The sequence below is a fragment of the Elephas maximus genome, chromosome 11, assembly GCF_024166365.1.
Source record: "Elephas maximus indicus isolate mEleMax1 chromosome 11, mEleMax1 primary haplotype, whole genome shotgun sequence".
NCBI lineage: Eukaryota > Metazoa > Chordata > Mammalia > Proboscidea > Elephantidae > Elephas > Elephas maximus.
In genome coordinates, this window is record NC_064829.1 from 58,048,163 (window position 1) to 58,071,403 (window position 23,241).

Below are 23,241 nucleotides of genomic sequence, written 5' to 3' on the forward strand. Positions count from 1 at the left end.
GTGAAGGGGGCAGAGTGGATTTGGAGGGGCAGATGGAAGGCATCTGGCACACTCGCAATGATATAAACACTGATTAATGACAATCAAAATTTAAAGAAGTATGTTGGGAGGATATGTGGGAGAAGTTGAGGAACACAGTGTAAAATATCTCAACCATAATAGGAAGTTAATAATGTCTGAAATTAATACCTCAAGAAACAGCAGTATATATTTATCATTTATAAACATGGAGAGAAATGCCAAAAGCTACAGCTAAACGAGTTAAGCAGAGGACTGGGACAGCAGGCACATTAGAAACCTTGCAATATCCATTCATGTATTTAATAAAAACAGAAATTAATTTTAAGTTGCTAAAAGGCTCCACAAAAAAAACTCATAGCAGCTGTCTGTGGAGTTGGAGTAAGAGAACAAGGAAGAACATTAACTTTTCATTTAACATGCTTGCACTGTTTTACTATGAACATGTTATCTTGTCAATAGCTTTTAAACCTTAAAAAACAACTAAATTTCTTTTCCAGTGGGAATTTATCTTAACCTCCAGGTGAGTTGGGGCAGAAAAGTTGAAGCTTACTGATTTATATCACATGAAGTCCAGGGCAGATAAGTGACTTGACTAGACAAATAGCTTCCAACACAGCCTCAGGCCCCAAGACTTCTGACCTCCTACCCAGTTCCCTTTCAAAGGGCTGCAGATCCTTCCTCTTCTACCATGGCTGCCTATGTCATTGGAGACCCAAGGGCAGAAGTCCCTTCTAACCTCTGGCTGCTTCAGAAGAAATAAATATGATATAAACATATATCTGATCATTGAATATTTACAGATCCCCAAAGTGAAGCAGTCCAGGATGGAAGACCATGTAGAGAGGCCCAGGCTCCAGCTGTATGAGTGAGTCCAGCCAGCAAAGAACTGCCCAGTCAACCCACAGAATCTTAGTCATTACTGTTGAAAACCACTAAATTTTGGAGTATCCTATTATGGACAAAAGGTAAGGGTACAATTTACTCTTCCAAAAAAAAAAGAAAATATTGCTGTCCCACTCCCTCTAGGTACCCTCACACTGTAATTTCCCTTTCTGATGCGGTAGAAAATTTCCCTGTCATGGATTGAATTCTGTCCCCCCAAAAATGTGTGCATCAACTTGGTTAGGCCACAATGCCCTGTATTGTGTGGTTGTCCCCATTTTGTGATTATAACTTTATGTTGAGAGGATTAGGGTGGGATTGCAACACCACCCTTACTCAGGTCACCTCCCTGAGCCAAGGTAAAGGGAGCTTCCCTGGGGTGTGGCCTGTACCACCTTTTCTCTCTCAAGAGATAAAAGGGAAGCAAGCAGAGAGTTGGGGACCACATACCACCAAGAAAGCAGCACGAGGAGCAGGGCGCGTTCTTTGGACCTGGGGTTCCCGTGCCTGAGAAGCTCCTCAACCATTGGAAGTTTGAGGACAAGGACCTTCTTCCAGAGCTGACAGAGAAAGAAAACCTTCCCCTGGAGCTGATGCCCTGAGTTTGGACTTTCAGCCTACTTTACTGTGAGGAAATAAATTTCTCTTTGTTAAAGCCATCCACCTGTCGTATTTCTGTTATGGCAGCACTAGACAACTAAGGCATTCCCTTTTAAGTATTTAAGCAGACTTTAAAGGAAAAAAGAACAAGGTAAACTGAATATTTAATACATTTATGAAAATAAAAGGAATGCAAGGATTAGAATTTTATAATATACATTAGACATTTATGCAAAAAGACATTTCACTTTTCAAAGACGTTTCCCTATTTCTCTCTCTTTCTATCCTCCTCAGAGCAAGAAAGTGATTACTACTCTCATCAATAAGCTGCGTACAGGCCAGTAATTCTATCTTTGTGTTTCAAGTCATTATCGGCTCCAAAAAATGCTATTCTTCATTTCCCTCCCCAGCTTCACAGTAAAACTGTACTCCACCCAAATGAGATGAGCCCAAAGAACTGAGAGCAAACAGCAATCAAATCCACATGAATGAAAGCTAGTGGCCCAAGGATTTTAACTACTGATTCGGTGACAGAGTATCTACTAGCATAAACCTTCTACTTATTCATATTATTAAAATTGCAATATTAAAAATGAAAGCTACTTCAATGAAAAAGGAACTCAGGAATGAAGTCATTAAGTGTTAACTAAATACCTTTTAAATATAAATACTATGTATTTCCTGATTAGTATCAGGTAAACATCTAAACTATCCTGAATTCTGGTTTCAGAGAAAAAAGGTCAGAGACACTTATAAAGGTGCTTCATATTATCAGGTCCATTTTTAAAACAATACATATGCAGCCTCAGCAGCTACTCTTTTTTTTTTCTCCTCTGGAAAAACTGCTTTAGTCTTTCTTTTTATCCGAGATTTCTGTTGGTCCTTTCGTTGGTAATCCATTTATGTCTGCACCCTAAAATGAAAAACCATTTTAGGAATAATTATAATAAAAAGACACTAATACGACACATTCTCTTTAAAAACTTCAGAATGAAACAACTTCACTTCCAGAAATGTGCTGTTGCTGTTGTTTGCTGCCATCAAGTTCACCCTTCCCCACTCCCTACCCCATTCACAGCAACCCCATGCACAATGGAATGAAATGGTGCCCAGTCCTGCACCATCCCCACACTTAGTTACATGCTGGATCTTCGTGATCCATATGGATGGAAGTAGAACACCAGGCCTTTCTTCGTAGTATGTCTTAGCCTGGAAACTCTGGTGAAACCTGTTCAGCCCCACAGCAACATGCAACCTCTACTGATGGATGAGTGGTGGCTGTGCATGAGGAACTCAAACCTGGTCTCACACATAGACGGTGAGAATTTTACCACTAAACCACTACTGCCTCTTCCAAAAATGTGCAGAATGGGTAAATTAGGATGGCTGGTGTAATACACTCAATTTAACAACCACAAATGCTAAAGACAACAGAGATGTCTAAACACCTGTTTCAAAAAAGAGCTTCTTTTTGCTAAAAAAAAGTGCAATCCTTCCAATTAAAACTGTCACCAAAAGTTATCAAACACTGAACCTAGTATCATCTCCTCATCCACTAGCTGTCATCACTACTCTCACCAGCTAGAAAATACTGGCTATCACCTTGGGTATAAGTAGCAATTAGTTAAAACCAAAGATTAACTACTTAAAAGCAAAACCAAACCTCCTGTGGTAAAAAAAAAGAAAGAAAGAAAGAAATTAAGACATACTCTTGAAGAAGCTTTTCATTCCAAAACACTGCCTTTCCAAAAGAGTAAGAAGTCAAGTGTTTTACCCGATTTGTACTACCCTTATTGAAAACATTTTCATGTTTTTACCTTATGGTCTCCTTTGCCTTTATTTTGATCACTGGATTCTTGTACAGCTTTTCTAGGCCATACACGACTAACAAAAGGGGAAACCAGAGGGTATATGTATGGCTCCAGGAATTTTTTGTAGACCCAGAGGAGAATTGGAATGACGATACATGGAATACACACCATCGTCCCAGGCTTTAGCTCCTATGCTGCTAATTTAAGTAGAGAAAAAACAAATCAGTTCATCACAAATTAATGATTAAAAGAAATTACCTAGAATACGTGAAAGGACTGATAGGTTAAAAGGTCTATTAATTACACTGAAGTAAAGACTTAAAACACACTTTTAGCTAAAAACAGGTGTCTATTAAAAACGCTATCTGCAAGGTCAAGGAATAAGGTGGTAAGACATGAAAGAAACAGTGAGGTGCTTGCCTCTGCATATCTCCTGTAACTGCCCACAATAAATTTGAGTAAAAACACAAGATCAGCAACATTTGCTGAATGCTAGGCACTATGTGGAAACCCTGGTAGTGTGGTGGTTAAGTGCTAATGGCTGCTAACCAAAAAGTCAGCAGTTCGAATCCACCAGGCACTCCTTGGAAACCCTGTGGGGCAGTTCTACTCTGTCCTGTAGGGTCGCTATGAGTCAGAATTGACTCGACGGCTGTGGGTTTGGGTTTTTTTGGTTTAGGCACTATGTTGGAGCCCTGGTGGCGCAGCTGGTAACCAAAACGTTGGCAGTTTGAATCTACCAGCTACTCCTTGGAAACCGTATGGGACAGTTCTACTCTGTCCTGTGGGGTCGTTATGAGTTGGAATTGACTTGATGGCAACAGGTTAGGTTTTTTTTTTTTAGGTACTATGTTAAGCTCTTTACATATATCAACTCACTAGATCCTCAAGAAACCCAATGATGTTGGATGACATTGCTATTTCCATTTACAGATAAAGAAATGGGGGCACAAAGACATTAAGGAACTTGGCACTGCATTATGACATATGATGCAATTTAGTGTGAATTCACTATCAGGCCTACTAATCATCTTCAGGGTCTGACAAAAATCAATGAACCAAATCTACAAAGCTTAGGGCAACTCCTAGAATATGGAACTCACCAATACAATACCACTTTGGAAGACCTCTAGTCTACAAATCAGCCAGTCTTTCTCAGGCAATAACTCTCCCTTGATATACTTGCTTTTTTTTTTTTATAAAGCAGTTATGATATACCAAGTAACAAAAAAATTCTATTTAGTATTACCATATAAGTTATAAGTAAATTGTCCATTTCTAAAAACTAACACTTATAATCTCCTTGAAGGAGTCCTGGTGGCACAGTGGTTAAAGTGTTTGGCTGCTAATCCAAAGGTAGGCATTTTGAACCCACCAGCCGCTCTTTGGGAGAAAGATGTGGCAGTCTACTTCTGTAAACGTTACAGCCTTGGAAACCCTATGGGGCAGTTCTACCGCGTGCTATAAGGTTGCTATGAGTTGGAATCAACTCGACAGCAATAGGTTTGGGTTTGGTTAATTTCACTGATGGTTAAAAAATCTTAGAATTTCTCAAAATCAGCAATATCCTTGAAAAATAATCAATACTAGCTCCCCAAGACTGCCTGGATTTAAAAAAACTTTTAATCCCTTAGAACAAGATGTAGGGCCTTAAAAACTAAGATGCTTCAGCAGAGTACATATGGCATTAAATTCAGAATGATAAATTTCTTATTTTCAAAATATTATAAATTCAGTAGTGTTTGCGGCAAACGAGTCAGCACCACGTTCACACTAAAGTAATTTTTAATTATTCACAATAGAGGTGAACAGAAGTATAGTTAATCTGATCTGTACGTGGCTTTTAAATGAATTACGAGCAATTGCTATTAACAAATAAAAATGTGAATTTGCATCAAGGAATGGCCAGCTATTTTACAAGGTATACTTTGCTGAATAAAAAGATTTGTAACCAAATTACTTGAAATAGTCCCCTAGTCAAATTAATACCAAAAAAACCAAACCAAACCCAGTGCAGTTGATTCCGACTCATAGTGACCCTATAGGACAGAGTAGAACTGCCCCATAGAGTTGCCAAGGAGGGCCTGGCAGATTCAAACTGCCGACCCTTTGGTTAGCAGCCGTTAACACTTAACCACTACACCACCTGGGTTTCCAGTCAAATTAATACAATAACTTAGTAATTTACTAAAATAATTTGTTCCAGCATTTTAAAAGACATATTCTTTGATTAAAATAAGCCAAATGGTCTCAGGAGACATCTAGGTCAATAGGACTAATGACCCGTGAGAACTGCAGCCTCTTCTAGTTTGAGACCAGAAGAACTAGACGGTGCCCCATTACCATTAGTGACTGTTCTGACAGCGGACAATATAGGAGGTCCCAGACAGAAAAGTATAGAACAAAACTCAAATTCCTAAAAAAGGCCAGGCTTACTGGACCTGTAAGAAACTAGAGAAACCCTCAAGACTATTGTCCTAAGATACTCTTTGAAAGCCACTCCTGGTGGTTACCTTTCAGCCAAATAACAGGCTGGCTTATAAAATAAATAATATTACCTGTGAATACTTTGCTCCCTTAAATAATCAACTATATGAGACCAAACAGTCAACATTCACCGTAGAGCCAAGATGAGAAGCTAAGGAGGGGAAAGGTAGCTAAATTAATGGAAAGAGAACAAAAAGAATGGAAATAATGAGAATGTTGACAAACGTGAAAAATGTAACCAATGTCATGGAACAAGCTGTATAAAAATTGTCAAATGGGAACCTAATTGGCTATGTAAACTTTCACCTAAAGCACAATTAAAAAAAAAAAAAAAAGCCGAATAGTGAGTCTTTTTCAAGGAATCATTATTTTTTAGCTAAAAACATTTAGAATTTCAGTTGAAGAGACGTAAGAGGTGATCTGGTTTAGGTCTTGCACCCTTTTACAGCACCATGAATCCATGGGGGACACAAAGGCTAAGCACCGATTACTAATCAAAAGGTTGGCGGTTCAAACCCAGCCACAGGCACCTTAGAGGTAAGGTCTGGCAATCTGATTCCAAAAGGTCACAGCCATTGAAAACCCTGTGGAGTAAGGTCCCTGGGTGGCACATACGGTATGCACTCAGCTGGTAACTGAAAATGCTAATTATTTATGCCATAATTAAGGCTTTTATAAAACTTTTTAGTGCTCTTCAAAATGAAGCAACTTGTACCTTTAGTTAATCCTCATAATGATTCTCCAGGGACATTTTACTTTATAAACTCGGAAACTGGCTTAGAGAGATCTAGAAGGTAGCTAGGACAGATTGCTTATGACTGTACTACTCGTCCAAACGCCAGTTCTTGAATGTTACAACAAAGCGAGCAACATAATTGAAACTGCTGGAGGAGAGGAATCTTCTCTCATTCGACTTAGCCTAAAACAACAATGGACTAGACAGGAAAATAGACGAAAGCCACCTCCCTTTAAGTAACCCAGTTCAACATATCATTTTACGGGAGACAAATGAAGAGCAGGGACAGTTAAGAGAAAAAGAGCTAATGGTGAAGACAAAAGAGGAGAGAAATAAGGGCAACAGGCAAGACAGAGGCCTAACTGCGTGAAGGGGGAAGGCGACCAAGGTAAGGAGCGCCGACTGGGGCGGGCGCCCATCAGCAGTCTCTAGTGGCCATCACAGCTTCCATCGCCAGCTGTGAGAGATCGCTCAGCTATTTAACACGAACTGCCCTAGGCGAAATTTTCCCGTAGTCAGGCCTCTGAATAGAAAGCCAGGGAAGAGGGAAAAAAACGGAAAACAAAAGAAAAGGGGAGGCAGAATGGAGGCAACTAGGGTGGGTGGGCAGAAAAGGGCCGAGGTTCGGAGGGCGAAGCTAGGTGTTCGCCGGAGCCCGAGGGCAGAAGCGAGCCCGCGCACCGGGCTGGGGCCCGACGGCCCGGGAAGAACGCCGAAGCCAGGACCTCCCGCCCCGACCCCCAGCCCCAGCCTGACCCACTCCAGCCCCGCTCACCCGCGACCACGACGCCAAGTGGAAATGTCCGCACTTCCGGAAGGAGGGACACCGCGGCAGCGGAGCCAATGAGCGCCTCAGAGGGGTCGACAAAGGTGCGCCTGCGTCAGCGGGAGGACGTCATGGCGACGCCCAAGAGGGGCCTGAGTTTCCGGCGCGACGGCTTAAGAGCCCGGGACCCTTACTCTTTTAACGCTCCCAAAAACACTTGACTTTCTGTCTGGAATACTAGAAGGAAGTGCAAAATACTAGAGAAGAACTCTGTGGCAGCTCAACCATTCACAGGTGTTATTCGTCTTGCATTTAGCTAGGATTTTTTCAGACTCAGGTTTGGTTAAGCTACAGCCAGGTTAAAGGGTCTTGAAGATGAGGGAAATGAGTATTATAATAAACTTTAAACTGGGGTTAACTATTAGTTTAAAAGGTAACAAGTAACTATTTGTATCAGTTGAAACTCAGTAGAATGGCTATAACAAATTTTGACCAAAATGTGGAGAAATGGGAGCTCTCATCCTCTGCTGGTGGTCATAAAAAATAGTACTGCCTTGGAAGTTTGGCAGTTCCTGCCTGTAAAGGTCACCACTTGACTCAAGGATTCCACTCCTGGGCATATACACCCAATACCCCATTGCCGTCTGAGTTGATCCCAAATCTTAGAGACCCTAGAGGACAAAGTAGAACTGCCCCACGGGTTTCCAGGAGCAGCTGGTGGATTCCAACTGCCGACCCTTTTGTTAACAGCCATAGCCCTGAACCACCGTGCCACCGGGTATACAAAAATAAAAACTGCCCAGACAAAAACTAGCTTTTAGTAAGTCAAAATTGAAAACTACCCAAACTGTCATCAACTTAAGTGATGAACATGGCATAGCCATACAATGGAAACTTATCCTACAATAAAAGTACCAGGAGACTTGTAAATGCTATGTAAATTAAACTCAATAGAGTTGTTAAACAGCACAGAATCCATGCTTTTCCAATTCTGACATGATTAGAAACTTTGATCTATTTTTTGGTAACCAGAAATTATTTATACTAATAAAGACAACCAACATTCTTTTACTTTAATTTGTATTTTATTTTAAGCTGAATTTACTCCCGAGCCATAAGTTTTTGTTTCTTCAGCTTCTTCTGGGATATCTGGGGGAAGAAAAATAAGACTAATTGAAGTTTTCTCATTATTGGCATATTTAGATCAACACTTGACATTCAAGAGGACATAAGAAAGTTCCCATCAGGAAATTGCTGGATTATTTTCAGAAGTAAATGAGTTAAGTGATTCCCAGTAAATGAACACATTAAAGTTGGAAATTCCAAACTGGCATCCCAGTTGAAAAAGAGAGATGGATCCCAGATTCTTCCTTCCAATACTGACTAGGAGAGCAGCTCAATGCTCTTCAGAGTTTATGCTAAGGACTAGATACAGAAAGCCCAGCTATTAGGGGCCTGAAATAACTCAGTGGCATCACAAATGGAGGATAATATCCAAGTGATAGAATCAACAGAACTTAAATTGATCAGACATGAAGAAATGTCTAAAATCATTTCCAGGTTCTTGGCTTAAAAAGGACTCTGATCATTTGCTGAAATCAAATTAATTGCTTTTTCGGGGTGTGGGTTAAGTCCCATTTTTAAACACACTGTGTTTGAAACACTGTGAACATCTAGGCAGGGCCAGCAAAAGATGTGATGCATTGACTGCTACAAATTTATTGGACACTGTTAAGTCAACAAATGAGACCCACAAAAGCCACAGACAGACAGGTGAATGAAGTTGCTCAGAATTGTTTTCTTTCATGGTTATTCCAAAGGTGTCCTAAGATAGTCATCACAGCAACCATCAATCTTCCTAGTATACATAATTCAAACAGAGCAACTAAGTAATTTACCTTTTTCTTCTGTGCAACCTCCTCTTCTGGTTTAGGAACAATCTGTTCCTTTTCGGTAAGGATCATCTCAATGTGGCAAGGGGAGCTCATATATGGGTTAATTCGACCATGAGCTCTGTAAGTGCGGCGGCGCATCTTGGGGGCTTTGTTCACCTGGATGTGCTCAATGACCAGAGAATCTACATCTAAACCCTGGGAAGGAACGGTGCAGAGAGAACAAAACAAAATCAGCTGATCTGATCATCTTTAAACAAACACCACAAACTCAATCACTGAAAAACACCAATTCCCAATCCTGCCACCAAATCCCTGCCTTCATCATTTCCAAAAGGCAATATAAGAATTCAAATAGCGTGACAGTTCAGTGTGCTTTCACTGTTACTCTAAGGGTCCTTCAACACACTACTATTGTTATGGGAAGTTAATGATCAAGAAGTCCATCTACATGTAAACGTTTTCCTAACTTTCTTTTGTAATCCTATATACATTTACCATTTTTATTTAAAAATATCCCACAAAGGTTCATGAACCACCATAGTACCACAAAGGCCCATGGCACAGAAACACTTATGAACCCTTGGTGAAATACTTCCAGTGTAAAAGACAGGAGAAATCTTTCCCCAGGCCTGGGGTTAAGGGATAGGCTTGAAGAGACCCCAGACCACTCTACGTGAAATCTAATTACTAAAAGAACAAAACAATTGAGAAATAAACCTGGACAACAGCAGTATTATTCAAGCTGCACGCACACAGTTATGTTAATAGTTTGGTTACCTTAAGTTCAGCATTACTCTCTGCATTTTTAAGCATGTGGAGCAAAAATTCAGCACTCTTTTTGGGCCACCGTCCCTGTGTCCAACCCCACTGCTTGGCCTGAAAAGAAAATGAAGGGAGACAATTAACCACTTTCTCCAATTTAAACTAATACCATGCCCAAGATGAATTATGTTACCCAACAAGGTTGCTCAGAATATTTTTTTTTTCATGGTTAATCCAAAGGTGTCCTAAGATTGTCATCACTGCAACCAGGAAAGACCTTAGCCATTCTTATACCACACAATCGCTTTTCTTTATGAGTACTATGAGCAATTTGTCTTTTAGAATGGCAACTAAGAATTCTTACCTGGGCACATCTACCAACTCCACCATTATAGCGCCGGAACGGCACACACTGCTTCTGCAAAGTGACATCTTTCAGATACTTGGTGGCTTTTCTGATATGCATACCCTTGATGGCCTGGGCAGTTTCTCGGGTGTTCTGTTTAAAAAAAGAAAAATATAAACTGTCAGTTAATAATTCAAGACATTCCTGGTCAACACGGTTGGAGAGTCCAAATTCCCCTTCTATTCTTGCAAAGTGAGGAATACAGTGCTGGTGGGGCTGGAGGCTGACTCATCAGTTTGAAGACAGTGAAGATATAAATGCTTTAATTCTATCATCTTGTAAATACAGGCAGTCCCTGACTTACAATGGGGTTCAGTTTTCGACATAAGCCAAATATCTCATTTCTAAAAAGTTCCCATAATTACTGCCTTTATTATCAGTATCTTTATAAATCTGGCAGTGTTTTGAACAGTAAGTCATTAAAACTGAAGCTTTGAGAATGAGAACATCACATTACATGCTGCAACCTATTACCAATGGTACGATGTTAAAAACAAATAAAAAATATGGACAGTTTTAAGTGCAGTCCATTGTAATACATGGAATACATATAAGTAGAGGACTACCTGTATAGTTATGTGCACCATCTTGTTCTACAAATTACTTTCTCAAGTCTTTGGTAGTTCTACTCAATTCCACGATTTTAAATCAGTGTATTCATTATATTCTCATGACCAGAATCCAAAACGATGATGGCTGTTCAGAATGTACTAATTTTCACGGCAAATTCAAAGGTGTCCTAAAAAAGTCATCACTGCAGCTACCTTTTTAAAATGGTAAGCATTACACACTGAAACACAGAGAACCCTTTTAGAACCTGACTCACATACCTTAAAATGGACCCGAAGATTTGAACCTCTTGATTTGCATGCTAAAAAATAAGAAGTTTTGGTTAATTTGGTTGACTCATCGTTTCTCACCGTTAAATTAGAAATTTAATGTCCTGTTCACTTACATTTTGTGGGGTTTTCTGGGTCAAGTGAGTAGCGAACCATTTTGCAAGATCACCTGGAATGGAGAGCACAGCACAATCCTATCAAATACATTTACAGAAACTACCGCAGTATAATCATCACAACCTATCAACAGCTGCTCAGAGTGTAACTGTTTTCATGATTTATCCAAAGGTGTCCTAAGAAATGACATCATCGCAGCCATTCTGTTCACCATCCAGGGCTTTCCTCACCCTTGGATTTACTTGTGGCGAAAGCAGTGCTGACACAGAATTAGTGACAAGGACCTCATCATCCCTTCTTTCTTATCCTTTGGAAAAAGATATAGCCTGTTTCAATTTAAACCTTTACCTTGTAGACGTAAAACGCCTTCTTGACACATCCTTCAAAGCAGACATGTACTACAACCCATTACATTCTCCATCCCTACAAAAAGGGATCCTTTCTCAAAAGACAAGTAATGAAGTCTTTTCTAGAACGCGGTTTTTCAAAGGGAAAACGCTTAGACCCGACTTTATCCCCAAAACTCTCTGTCGTACTGCCCACCACTCACCGGGAGATACTGCACCTCCGGCGCTGGAGGCGGCACGGCCCCCCGTCTCCGCTCGTGCGGAGAAGACCCGCCGCCACCATTCCCACCCATCATGCCCCTCTGAGGCCGCAGATGCCTGGACGGCCTTAGCGCTCCAAGTCGGGCGCTCCGCCGCGTCCCCGTGCACGGGAACCACCACGTCCGGGGAGGAGTCAGTAGCTTAGGGGGTTCTCCTCCAAGTGGTCTCGAGGACGGTGGCGCCGACGCCAGGATGGCTGCGATGACCGGAGGATTGTGCACCAGACGCTCTACACAGAACAGACACTCACCTCAGGCCGCTTACGGGAAAAGGAAGAGCGGTGAGTCCTGGGAGAATTCATGACAATCAACCCCTCGCGAGATTTCCAGCCCTAAAACGAGATTTAAAAAGGGAGGAGAGAGGAGGAGCAAGGGAACGTAGAATGTGTTTTAAGAGGATCTGAAAACGTATTGCCTCTTTAGAGACTGTCTCAAAATTCTCCCTTTCTTGTATCGGGAAAGGCCAATCAATTAAGAACTAGTTGGTAGTTGTAGGGCTGGGCCGCGTGTTATTTATTATTAGATGTATATTAGGTAATATTATAAATTAACTAGAGATTTTATTTGTTCATCAGTATTCGTTAACTTTAATTATGTGATCACATACCTCTGAGAGATGGTTTGTACACAAGCATTCTGAGTACAAAATTTTGTGTGGACGTAGGTTTTCATTTATTTTGTGTAGATTCCTAGGAGTGGGACTGCCTGGTTATATAGTAAGTTTATGTTAAGCATTTCAAGAAACAGCCACAACGTTTTCCAAAGTGAACATACCGTTTGCCATTCCCACCAGCAAAGTATGAGGGGTTTTTTCCTTCACTTTTTTAAAATTTATTTTTATTGTGCTTTAGGTGTATAGGGTCATTATGAGTCACATTCGACTCTGTGGCAACAGGTTTGGTTTGGAAACCCTGGTGGAGTAGTGGTTAAGCGTTGGGTTGCTAATCAAAAGGTTGGCAGTCTGAATCCACCAGGCACTCCTTGGAAACCCTATGAGGCAGTTCTTCTCTGCCTTATAGGGTTGCTATAAGTTGGAATCTACTAGACAGCAACAGGTTTGGTTTTTTTGGTTTTAGGTGAAGGTTTACGAAGCAAATTAGTTTCTCATTAAACAATTAATACACATATTATTTTGTGACATTGGTTGCCAACCCTGTGATGTGTCAACACTCTTCCCTTCTCAACCTTGGGTTCCCCATTTCCATTTGCCCAGCTTTCCTGTCCCCTTCTGCCTTCTTGTCCTTGTCCCTGGGCCGGTGTGCCCGTTTAGTCTCGAATACGTGGTTGAGCTACCTGTATTATTGTTTGTTTTTGGGGCTGGTCTAATCTTTTGCTAAAGGGTAAACCTCAGGAGTGACTTCAGTACTGAGTCAAAAGGGTGTCCAGGGGCCATACTCTCAGGGTTCCTCCAGTCTCTTGTCAGACCAGTAAGTCTGGTCTTTTTTTTTGTGAGTTTGAATTTTGTTCTACATTTTCTGTAGTTCTATCTGGGACCTTCTATTGTGATTCCTGTCAGTGTATTTGGAGGTGGTAACTGGGCACCATCTAGCTGTGCTGGACTCAGTCTGGTAGAGGCTGTGGTACTTGTCCTCCACTAGTCCGTTGGACTAATCTTTCCTTCGTGTCTTTGGTTTTTTCCATTCTCCCTTGCTCCAGCCAGGGGAGGTCCAATGGAGTATCTTAGCCACTCACAAGCTTTACCAAAGTAGAATGTAAAACATTTTCTTTATAAACTCTGTTTTTATTCAGCCTCTAAGGGAGTTTGGATGTATCTATGAAACTTCTAGAAACCCTGGTGGCATAGTCATTAAGAGCTATGGCTGCTAACCAAAAGGTCGGCAGTTTGAATCCACCAGGCACTCCTTGGAAACTCTATGGAGCAGTTCTACTCTGTCCTATAGGGTCTCTGAGTTGGAATCGACTCGATGGCAATGGGTTTGGTTTTGATTTTTTTTAATGAAGCTTCTATGACTTTGCCTTGATCATGTTGTGCTGATTTACCTCTGTATTGTGTACTGTCTTATCTTTCACCAAGAGTGCTCCAGTTTTGCCGCGGCCTCGTTAACAGTGTATTGTCTGTCTTCTTTATTGCAGCCATTATAGTGGATTTAAATTGTATGTCATTGTGGTTTCAATTTGCATTTCCCACAAGTTTAATGAGATTGAACATGTTTTCATATGTTTATTTAATATTCATGTATCTTTCTGAAGTATCTGTTCAAATCTTTTGGCTATATTTTAATCGGGTTGTCTGTTTTCTTAGTATTGAGTTTTAGGAGTTATTTATACATTTTGGGTTCAAATTCTTTAAGGGATTCACAAAAATTTTCTCCTGGCTCTGGCTTGTCTTTTTATCTTCTTAATAATGTCCTTGAAATAAAAAAGTTTTAATTTTTGATGAAATTCAATTTATTAATTTTTTTATTTTTATGAATTGTGAATTTGGTATGGTATCTAACAATTTTTTACCTATCCCAGGTGAAGATTGTTTTTGCTATGCTTACTTTTAGAAGATTTATAATTTTAGTTCTTACATTTATGTTGGGTTAATTTTTTTTAAATAATGTTTTAGCAAGTTTTTGGTGAAAGTGTACACAGCAAGTTAGGTTTCCATTTGATAATTTCCCCACAAATTGTTCAGTGACATTAGTTACATTTATCACAATCTGTCAACATTCTCTCTCTCTGCCCCCCCCCCTTTTTTGGAACTGTTTCTACATGTACAATTTAGTGATACTGTTACCAATTGCCAATACAACACAAAGGGTCCTTGTCTTTTCCAGAGTAAGAATACAGGTGAAAGACAAACTTTATCTTCAGCAAGCTTTATTTTGCTTAAGTCAAGCAAAAAGAGCCTAAGCCTCTCCAAAAGACTGACTCGAAAAGGGAAGCAAGGCTAGGGCCTATATGGGTTTGGTAGAGACAATAGAGTAATGAATATTTAGTGGGCTTCTTTCAAGGGGCGGGTACTTCTCAGAATGGCAGTGTATGCTAATTAGGTGTGCATGTATCTGGAATCTAAGATGGAACTTGCTGATATTCAAGATGGAGTCTTCTCGGCAGCCCTTGGCATCACTTATTATGGGATATAGCGCAAGCACACTTGACCTTCAGCACTACATCTCCATCTTTGGAGGGCTAAGGAAGGTCAAACAGTGGTCACACTTTGTTCTTCTGTGCATGCGAGCCTGTAAAGGAGGAGGGGACTAGAAAAAAAAAAGGAGATAGTAATTCAAGGCTTGTTTCAATCTTATGTTGACAGGGTGGGTTCCTGTTTACCCAACTTCTAGATGGTAATCCTTTAACACCTCTTTTGTTGAGTTAACGCTATCTGTCTCAATACAGGTTACATTCTTTGAGTTGTACAACCATTCTCACCCTCCTTTTCTGAGTTGTTCCTCTCATTAACAAACTCACTGCCCTAAGTTTCCTATCTAATCTTTCAAGTTGCTATTGTCAATTTGATTCCGTATAGATAGCTCTTAAAAGAGCATAATGCTCAAGGCAGACCTTTTTTACTAGTTAAACTAAACTATTGTTTGGTTTTAATAAGGCTTCAGGGGGTATTTTTGGCTTAAGCTTTGAAACTTATCTCAGGGCAATAGTTTCAGGGGTTCATCTACCCTCCATGACTCCATTATTCCCTTTTGATCAGGGTTCTTTTATGAAATCTTTAATCAAAATGTTCAGTAATGGTAGCAGGGGACCATCTAGTTCTTCTGGTCTCGTGGCAAAGAAGGCAGTTGTTTATGGAAGCAATTACCAACACATTCCGTATTCTATATTCTCGTCCTATTCCTGGCTGCCCTTATTCCTCTGTTGCTCCAGGTGAATACAGCCCAACTATTGTACCTTGAATCGCCGCTTGCAAGCTTTTAAGACACCAGGCACTAGGCAACAAACTAGGGGGCAGAACCCAAAACCAAAAACCAAACCCACTGCCGTCAAGTCGATTCCGACTCATAGTGACCTTATAGGACAGAGTAGAACTGCCCCATAGAGTTTCCAAGGAGTGCCTGGCAGATTTGAACTGCCAACTTCTTGGTTAGCAGCTGTAGCACTTAAACACTACGCCACCAGGGTTTCCAGAGGTAGAACAGAAGCACTAAACCTGTTATTAGGCCAATTAACTGGAATGTCTCGTGAAACCACGAGCCTAAACCTCCAAACCAAGGAACCAAATCTCAGAAGGTGTTTGGTTGTACATAAGCAACCTTAGTAGCTGTAATGGATTGAATTGTGTCCCCCCAAAATATGTATCAACTTGGTTAGGCCATGTGTGGTTGTCCTCCATGTTGTGATTTTCCTATGTATTACAAATCATAATCTCTGCCTGTGGTTAAAGAGGATTAGGGTGGGATGTAACACCCTTGCTCAGAATACTCTTGCCCAGGCCACATTCCTGATCCATTGTAAAGGGATTTTCCCTGGGGTGTTGCCTGCACCATCTTTTATCTTTCAAGAGAGAAAAGGAAAGGGAAACAAGCAGAGAGTAGGGGACCTCATACCACCAAGAAAGGAGCAGAGTGCGTCCTTTGTACCTGGAGTACCTGTGCAGAGAAGCTCCTAGTCCAGGGGCAGATTGACAAGAAAGACCTTCCTCAAGAGTGAACAGAGAGAGAAAGCCTTCCCTGGAACTGACACCCTGAATTTGGACTTGTAGCTGACTAGACTGTGAGAATAAATTTCTCTTTGTTAAAGCTGTCCACTTGTGGTATTTCTGTTATAGCAGTACTAGATAACTAAGACAGTAGCTACTGGTTTTTTTTTTTTCAGTTGTAAATATATTTATCACACGCTTTTGCCAGTTCAACTTTTTATAGGTGTGCAACTTATTGATAACAATTACAAGAATTGGCTGTCCAACCCTACCCTTAATAATGAGATTTTTCTATCACAGTTAACCCATATTTCCCCCCCCACCCCCCACTCCTGGTAACCACTAATACACTTTAGTCTCCATACATTGGCCTTTTCTTGTCTTTTTATATAAAATGATGTCATAAAATATTTGTCCTTTTCTGATTGGCTTATTTTGCTCAACATAGTGTCTTCAAGCTCCATCCACACTGTAGCATGTATCAAGGCTTCATTTCTCCTACTGGCTGAGTAGTATTCCATTTTATGTATGTACCACATTTTGTTCATCCATCTGTTGATGGGCATTTAGATTGTTTCCACCTTTTGGCTATCGTGAATAGTGCTGCAATGTACATTGGTGTACGAGTCTCTTTTTGAGTCTCTGCCTTCAAGTCTTTTGGGTATATACATAGGAGTGAAATTATTGGGTTATATGGTAGTTCTATTTTTAGTTTTTTGAGGAACCGCCATACTGTTTTCCACAATGGCTATACCATTTTGCATTCCCACCAGCAATAGATAAAGACTCAAAGTTCCTCATATCCTCACGAACATTTCTTATTTTTTGTTCTGTTTTTGTTTCTTTTACCTTAGCTATCCTAGTGGGAGTGAAGCGGTATCTCATTGTGGTTTTGATTTGCATCTCTCTGATGGCTAATGATGCTGAGCAAGCATCTTTTCATGTGTTTGGTGGCCATTTGAACGTCTGCTTTGGTGAAATGTCTATTCAAGTCCTTTGCCCATTTTATGATTGGGTTATTTGTCTTTTTATTGTTAAGTTGTCAAAGTTTTATATATATTTTGGCTATCAGATTCTTGTCTAATATATGGTTTCTGAAGATATTCTCCCAGTCGGTAGCTTGTCGTTTCACTTTTTTGTTAAAGTCTTTTGATGAACAAAATTTTTTAGTTTTTGTGAGATTCCATTTATTCGTTTTGTCTTCTGCTGTTTGTGCTTTTGTTATCATATTTGTTGTTGTTGCTAGGAGCCATCAAGTTGGTTCTGACTCATAGCGACCCTGGGTACAACAGAATGAAACACTGTCCAATACTGCAATAATCCACCGTTGAAAGCTAGCCCTGATAGTGTTGTCCCTGCTTGTTCTTCTAAGAACTTTATGGTTGTAGTTTGCACATTTTGATTTGTTTCTGTGTATAGTGTGAGGCATGGATCCTGTTTCATTTTTCTGCCTGTGAAAATCCAATTTTCTCAGTACTATCTATTGAAGAGACTCTGCTCTCCCTATTGAATGGACTTAGCTCCCTTGATAAAAATCAGTTGACCGTGAATGTGTGGGTTTATTTCTGGACTCTCAATTCTATCCCATTGGTCTATATGTGTCTATTGTTATACCAGTTCCAGCCTGTTTTGATTACTGTAGCCATATGTTTGTTGTTTTGTTGTTAGGTGCCGTCAAGTCGGTTCTGACTCATAAGCAAACCTACGTACAACAGAATGAAACACAGCCTGGCTCTGCACCATCCTCACAGTTGTTGTTATGCTTGAGCCCATTGTTGTAGCCACTTTGTCAATCCATCTCATTGAGGGCCTTCCTCTTTTTTGCTGATCCTCTACTTTACTAAGCATTATGTCCTTCTCCAGGGACTGATCCCTCCTGATAACACGTCCAAAATATGTGAAACGTAGTCTCGCCAACCTTGCTTCTGAGGAGCATTCTGATTGTACTTCTTCCAAGATAGATTTGTTTGTTCTTCTGGTAGTCCATAGTATATTCAGTATTCTTCTCCAACACCACAATTTAAAGGCATCAATGTTTCTTTGGTCTTCCTTATTCGTCGTCTAGGTTTTGTGTGCATATGAGGCAATTGAAAACACCCTGGCCTGGGTCAGGCACACCTTAGTCTTCAAGGTGACATCTTTGCTTTCGACACTTTAAAGAAGGCTTTTGCAGCACATTTGCCCAATGCAATGCATCTCTTAATTTCTTGACTGCTGCTTCTGTGGGTGTTGAAAATCCTTGACAACGTCAATCTTTTCTCCATTTATCATGATGTTGCTTATCGGTCCAGTTGTGAGGATTTTTGTTTTCTTTATGTTGAGGTGTAATTCATACTGAAGGCTGTCATCTCTGATATTCATCAGTACATGCTTCAAATCCTCTTCACTTTCAGCAAGTAAGGCTGTGTCATCTTCATAACACAAGTTATTAATGAGTCTTCTTCCAATCCTGACGCCCTGTTCTTCTTCATATAGTCCAGCTTCTCAGATTATTTGCCCAGCATACAGATTGAATAGGTATGGTTAAAAAGATACAACCCTGATGCAAACCTTTCTTGACTTTAAACCACTCAGTATCCCCTTGTTCTGTCCAAATGACTGCCTCTTGACCTAAGTACAGGTTCCTCATGAACAGAATTAAGTGCTCTGGATTTCCCATGCTTTGCAATGTTACCCATAATTCGTTATGATCCACAGAGCCGAATGCCTTTGCATAGTAAATAAAACACAGGTAAACATCTTTCTGGTATTCTTTGCTGTCAGCCAGGATCCATCTGACATCAGCAATGCTATCCCTGGTTCCACGTCCTCTTCTGAATCTGGCCTGAATTTCTGGCAGTTTTCTGTCTATATATTGCTGCAGCTGCTTTTGAATGATCTTCAGCAAAATTTTACTTGCAAGTGGTATTAATGATACTGTTCAATCATTTCCACATTCTTTTGGGTCACCTTTCTTTGGAACAGGCATAAATATAGACCTCTTCTACTTGGTTGGCCAGGTAGCTGTATTCCAAATTTCTTGGCATAGATGAGTGATCACTTCCAGTACTTCATCTCTTTGTTGAAACATCTCATTTGGTATTCCGTCGATTCCTGGAGACTTGTTTTTCGCCAGTGCCTTCAGTGCAGCTTAGACCTCTTCGTTCAGTACCATCGATTCCTAGTCATATGCTACTTCCCGAAATGGTTGAATGTCGACCAGTTCTTTTTGGTATAGTGACTCCGTGTATTCCTTTCATCTTCTTTTGATGCTTCCTGCATTGTTTAGTATTTTCCCCAGACAATCCTTTAGTATTGCAACTTGAGGCTTGAATTTTTTCTTCAGTTCTTTCAGCCTGAGAAAAGCTGAGCATGTTCTTCCCTTTTGGTTTTCTGTCTCCAGCTCTTTGCATGTGTTGTTATAATACTTTACTCTGTCTTCTTGAGCTGCCCTTTGAAATCTTCTGTTCGGCTCTTTTACTTCATCAATTCTTCCTTTTTCTTTAGCTACTGGACGTTCAAGAGCAAGTTTCAGAGTCTCTTCTAACATCCATTACCAGTACCAGCCTGTTTTCTTTTCTTTCTTTCTTGTCTTCTTAATGACCTCTTACTTTATTCATGTATGATGTCCTTGATGTTATTCCACAACTTGTCTGGTCTCTGGTCATTAGTGTTCAAGGTGTCAAATCTGTTCTTGAGATGGTCTCTAAATTCAAGTGGGATATACTTAAGGTTGCACTTTGGCTCTCATGGGCTTGTTTCAATTTTCTTCAGTTTAAACTTGAACTTGCATATGACCAATTGATGATCCATTCCACAGTCAGTCCCTGACCTTGTTCTGACTGATGATATTGAGCTTTTCCATTGTCTCTTTCCACAGACGTAGTTGATTTGATTCCTGTGTATTCCATCTGGTGAGGTCCACATGTATAGTTGCCATATATGTTGGTGAAAGAAGGTATTTGCAATGAAGAAGTCATTGATGTTGCAAAATTCTCTCATGTGATCTCTGGAATTGTTTCTTTCGCCAAGGCTGTATTTTCCAAATACCGATCCTTCTTTGTTTCCAACTTTTGCATTCCAATCACCAGTAATTAACAATGTATCCTGATTGCATATTTGATCAATTTCAGACTGCAAGGGTTGGTAAAAATCTTCCATTTCTTCATCTTTGGCCTTAGTGGTTGGTGCATAAACTTGAATAATAATCATATTAACTGGTCTTCCTTGTAGGCATATGGATGCTATCCTATCACCGACAGCGTTATACTTCATGATAGATCTTTTTTTTTTTTAAGTAAAGCAAAAAAAAAAAAAAAAAACCAAAGTTTTCTTCTGCAGATATTCAAAAAGGCAAAGTGAGAAGTGGACAAGCATGCTGCCAGAGCCCTGTCTGCCCTAGTCCAAAGAATATTACGGAATAGGCAAGAGTAGGAAAATGGACAGAAATGCTGCCACAGCCATGTTTCACAATAAATCTTGAAATGTTCTTTTTGATGATGAATGCAATGCCATTGCTCTTCAAGTTGTCATTTCTGGCATAGTAGACTGATTCAAAATGGCCAATACCAGTCCATTTCAGCTCACTAGGGCCTAGAACATCGATGTTTATGTATTCCATTTCATTTTTGATGATTTCCAATTTTCCTAGATTCATGCTTCATACATTCCACATTCAAATTATTAATGAATGTTTACAGCTGTTTCTTCTCATTTTGAGTTGTGCCACATCAGCAAGTGAAGGTCCTGAAACCTTGACTCCACCCATGTTGTTAAGGTCAGCTCTACTTTGAGGAGGCAGCTCTTCCCCAGTCATATTTTGAGTGCCTTCTAACCTGATGGGCTCATCTTCTGGCACTACATCAGACAGTGTTCCCCCGCTATTCGTAATGTTTTCACTGGCTAATTCTTTTCGGAAATAGAGTGCTGGGTCCTTCCTCCTAGGCTGTCTTAGTCTGTCAGCTCAGCTGAAACCTGTCTGCCATGGGTGACCCTGCTAGTATTTGAATACCGGTGGCATAGCTTCCAGCATCACAACAACATGCTGTTAATGTTAACTCATTAACAACCTGCATAATGCTGGTGACAATCTTGTTTGCTGAAAGCGAAGAGGACTTGAAGTTCTTACTGATGAAGATCAAAGACCACAGCCTTCAGTATGGACTACACCTCAACTTAAAGAAAACAAAAATCCTCACAAGTGGACCAATAAGCAACATCACGGTAAGCGAAAAAAAGATTGAGGTTGTCGAGGATTTCATTTTGCTTGGATTCACAATCAGCACCCATGGAAGCAGAAGTCAAGAAATCAAAGGATGCATTGCCATATTGAAGGTTGTGGTCTTTGATCGTGACTCAAGCCAAGGTTGTGGTCTTTGATCGTGACTCAAGCTTTTAATACCCTCATATACATGAGAAAGCTGGACAATGAATAAAGAAGACCTAAGAAGAATTGGGAAACTGTGGTGGCATAGTGGTTAAGTGCTATGGTTGCTAACCAAAGGGTTGGCAGTTCGAATCTGCCAGGCGCTCCTTGGAAACTCTATGGGGCAGTTCTACTGTGTCCTGTAGGGTCGCTATGAGTCAGGATTGACTCGATGGCACTGGGTTTGGTTTCTTTTTTTTAAGAAGAACTGACCCCTTTGAATTGTGGTGTTGGTGAAAAATATTGAATATACCGTGGACTGCCAAAAGAAGGAACAAATCTGTCTTTGAAGAAGTACAACCAGAATGCTCCTTAGAAGCTAGGATGGCAAAACTACATCTCACATTCTTTGGACATATTGTCAGGAGAGATCAGTCCCTGGAGAAAGATATCATGCTTAGTAAAGTAGAGGGTCAGTGAAAAAGAGGAAAGACCCTCAAAGAGATGGGTTGACTAAGTGGCTGCACCAATGGGCTCAAGCATAACAATGATTGTGAGGATGGTGCAGGACTGGGCAGTGTTTTGCTGTGTTGTATATAGGGTTGCTATGAGTTGGAACTGACTCGATGGCACCTAACAATAACAACAACACGAGCACTGTGAAAAATTTCTGAGAAACTAAGGGTGCTGTGAACTAGGAAAGTTTGGGAACCTCTGTCCTAGAGCAAGAAGCTTGTAACTGAGACCACTGTTCACTATTTCGATTGCAAGGAAAGGGGGACAAGCCAGCAAGAAAGGACTCAGAAAGAATTGGTAGTGAGGTAAAAGGGAAAGCAGTGAAGTTTGGCATCACAGGAGCCATGAGAAGCTCGTCTGAATGCTGAGAGGTCAAGCAGGATGAGGACAATAGAATGACCGTTAGACTTCTTAACAGGGAGTCAGTGGTGGTCTTGATGAGAGCACTCTCTGTGGAGTGGTAGGGTTGAAAGCCAGCTTGGAATGCTAGGAGACAGGAAAGGGAGGAAACGTTTTACTGTGAAGGGGAACAGAGAAAAGTGGCAGGAGCTGGAGGGAGATGTGGAACTAAGAGTCTTTTAAAATCATTTTATAAAACATGCGTATAGTAATAACTCAGAAGAACCAAAGGGTTATATGAGAAAATGAAATCTTCCTCCCTCCCTTCCCTATCCAATAGCCCCCAGTTCTCTACCTCAAAGGCATCCACCAATACCAGTGTTCTCCTTGGGGTGTCCCACCAGCCCCTCCTTGGAAACCATACGGGGTAGTTCTACTCTGTCCTATGGGGTCGCTGTGAGTTAGAATTGACTCGAGGGCAATGGGTTTTTTGGTTTTTTTTAGAGAGAGTCC

The 23,241-nt window shown here is 40.6% G+C and overlaps 2 protein-coding genes and 4 non-coding genes across 7 annotated transcripts; all 6 read right to left on the reverse strand.

Moving 5' to 3' along the window:
* Nucleotides 1–1,660: 1,660 nt before the first annotated feature.
* On the reverse strand, nt 1,661–7,377 carry C11H18orf32 (chromosome 11 C18orf32 homolog). Of its 2 annotated transcripts, none has more exons than XM_049900192.1 (3): nt 7,313–7,377; nt 3,321–3,511; nt 1,661–2,416 (listed from the first exon to the last, which is right to left on the reverse strand). In XM_049900192.1, exons 2-3 carry the CDS (start codon nt 3,483–3,485, stop codon nt 2,351–2,353), a joined length of 231 nt encoding a protein of 76 aa, XP_049756149.1. In that variant the 5' UTR covers nt 3,486–3,511; nt 7,313–7,377; the 3' UTR covers nt 1,661–2,350. The 2 variants fall into 2 exon arrangements, with proteins under 2 accessions (XP_049756149.1, XP_049756150.1); XM_049900193.1 differs by having other exon boundaries at nt 3,321–3,508; nt 7,313–7,363.
* A 984-nt stretch (nt 7,378–8,361) lies between these two features.
* RPL17 (ribosomal protein L17) lies at nt 8,362–11,384 on the reverse strand. Its single transcript, XM_049900191.1, has 6 exons — nt 11,322–11,384; nt 11,197–11,237; nt 10,325–10,459; nt 9,976–10,074; nt 9,202–9,393; nt 8,362–8,452 (listed from the first exon to the last, which is right to left on the reverse strand). Exons 1-6 carry the CDS (start codon nt 11,359–11,361, stop codon nt 8,405–8,407), a joined length of 555 nt encoding a protein of 184 aa, XP_049756148.1. The 5' UTR covers nt 11,362–11,384; the 3' UTR covers nt 8,362–8,404.
* LOC126086413 (small nucleolar RNA SNORD58) lies at nt 9,086–9,149 on the reverse strand. Its single transcript, XR_007519500.1, has one exon. It is a non-coding gene; the product is annotated as a small nucleolar RNA SNORD58 (small nucleolar RNA).
* Nucleotides 10,162–10,226, reverse strand: LOC126086412 (small nucleolar RNA SNORD58). The gene has a single exon (XR_007519499.1). It is a non-coding gene; the product is annotated as a small nucleolar RNA SNORD58 (small nucleolar RNA).
* On the reverse strand, nt 11,062–11,126 carry LOC126086415 (small nucleolar RNA SNORD58). Its single transcript, XR_007519502.1, has one exon. It is a non-coding gene; the product is annotated as a small nucleolar RNA SNORD58 (small nucleolar RNA).
* Nucleotides 11,385–11,454: 70 nt separating the features above from the next.
* LOC126086414 (small nucleolar RNA SNORD58) lies at nt 11,455–11,520 on the reverse strand. Its single transcript, XR_007519501.1, has one exon. It is a non-coding gene; the product is annotated as a small nucleolar RNA SNORD58 (small nucleolar RNA).
* Nucleotides 11,521–23,241: the final 11,721 nt, after the last annotated feature.

Excerpts from the sequence above, each read along its gene's own strand:
- RPL17 (XM_049900191.1), bottom strand. The coding sequence starts at position 11,361 with ATGGTTCGCTACTCACTTGACCCAGAAAACCCCACAAAAT. Across the intron at positions 10,460-11,196 it reads ATCTTCGGGTCCATTTTAAG|AACACCCGAGAAACTGCCCA; the intron begins GTATGTGAGTCA and ends TTTTTTAAACAG. Across the intron at positions 10,075-10,324 it reads GAGTTGGTAGATGTGCCCAG|GCCAAGCAGTGGGGTTGGAC; the intron begins GTAAGAATTCTT and ends TTTTCTTTTCAG.
- C11H18orf32 (XM_049900192.1), bottom strand. The coding sequence starts at position 3,485 with ATGGTGTGTATTCCATGTATCGTCATTCCAATTCTCCTCTGGGTCTAC. Across the intron at positions 2,417-3,320 it reads AAGGCAAAGGAGACCATAAG|GGTGCAGACATAAATGGATT; the intron begins GTAAAAACATGA and ends TTTTCATTTTAG.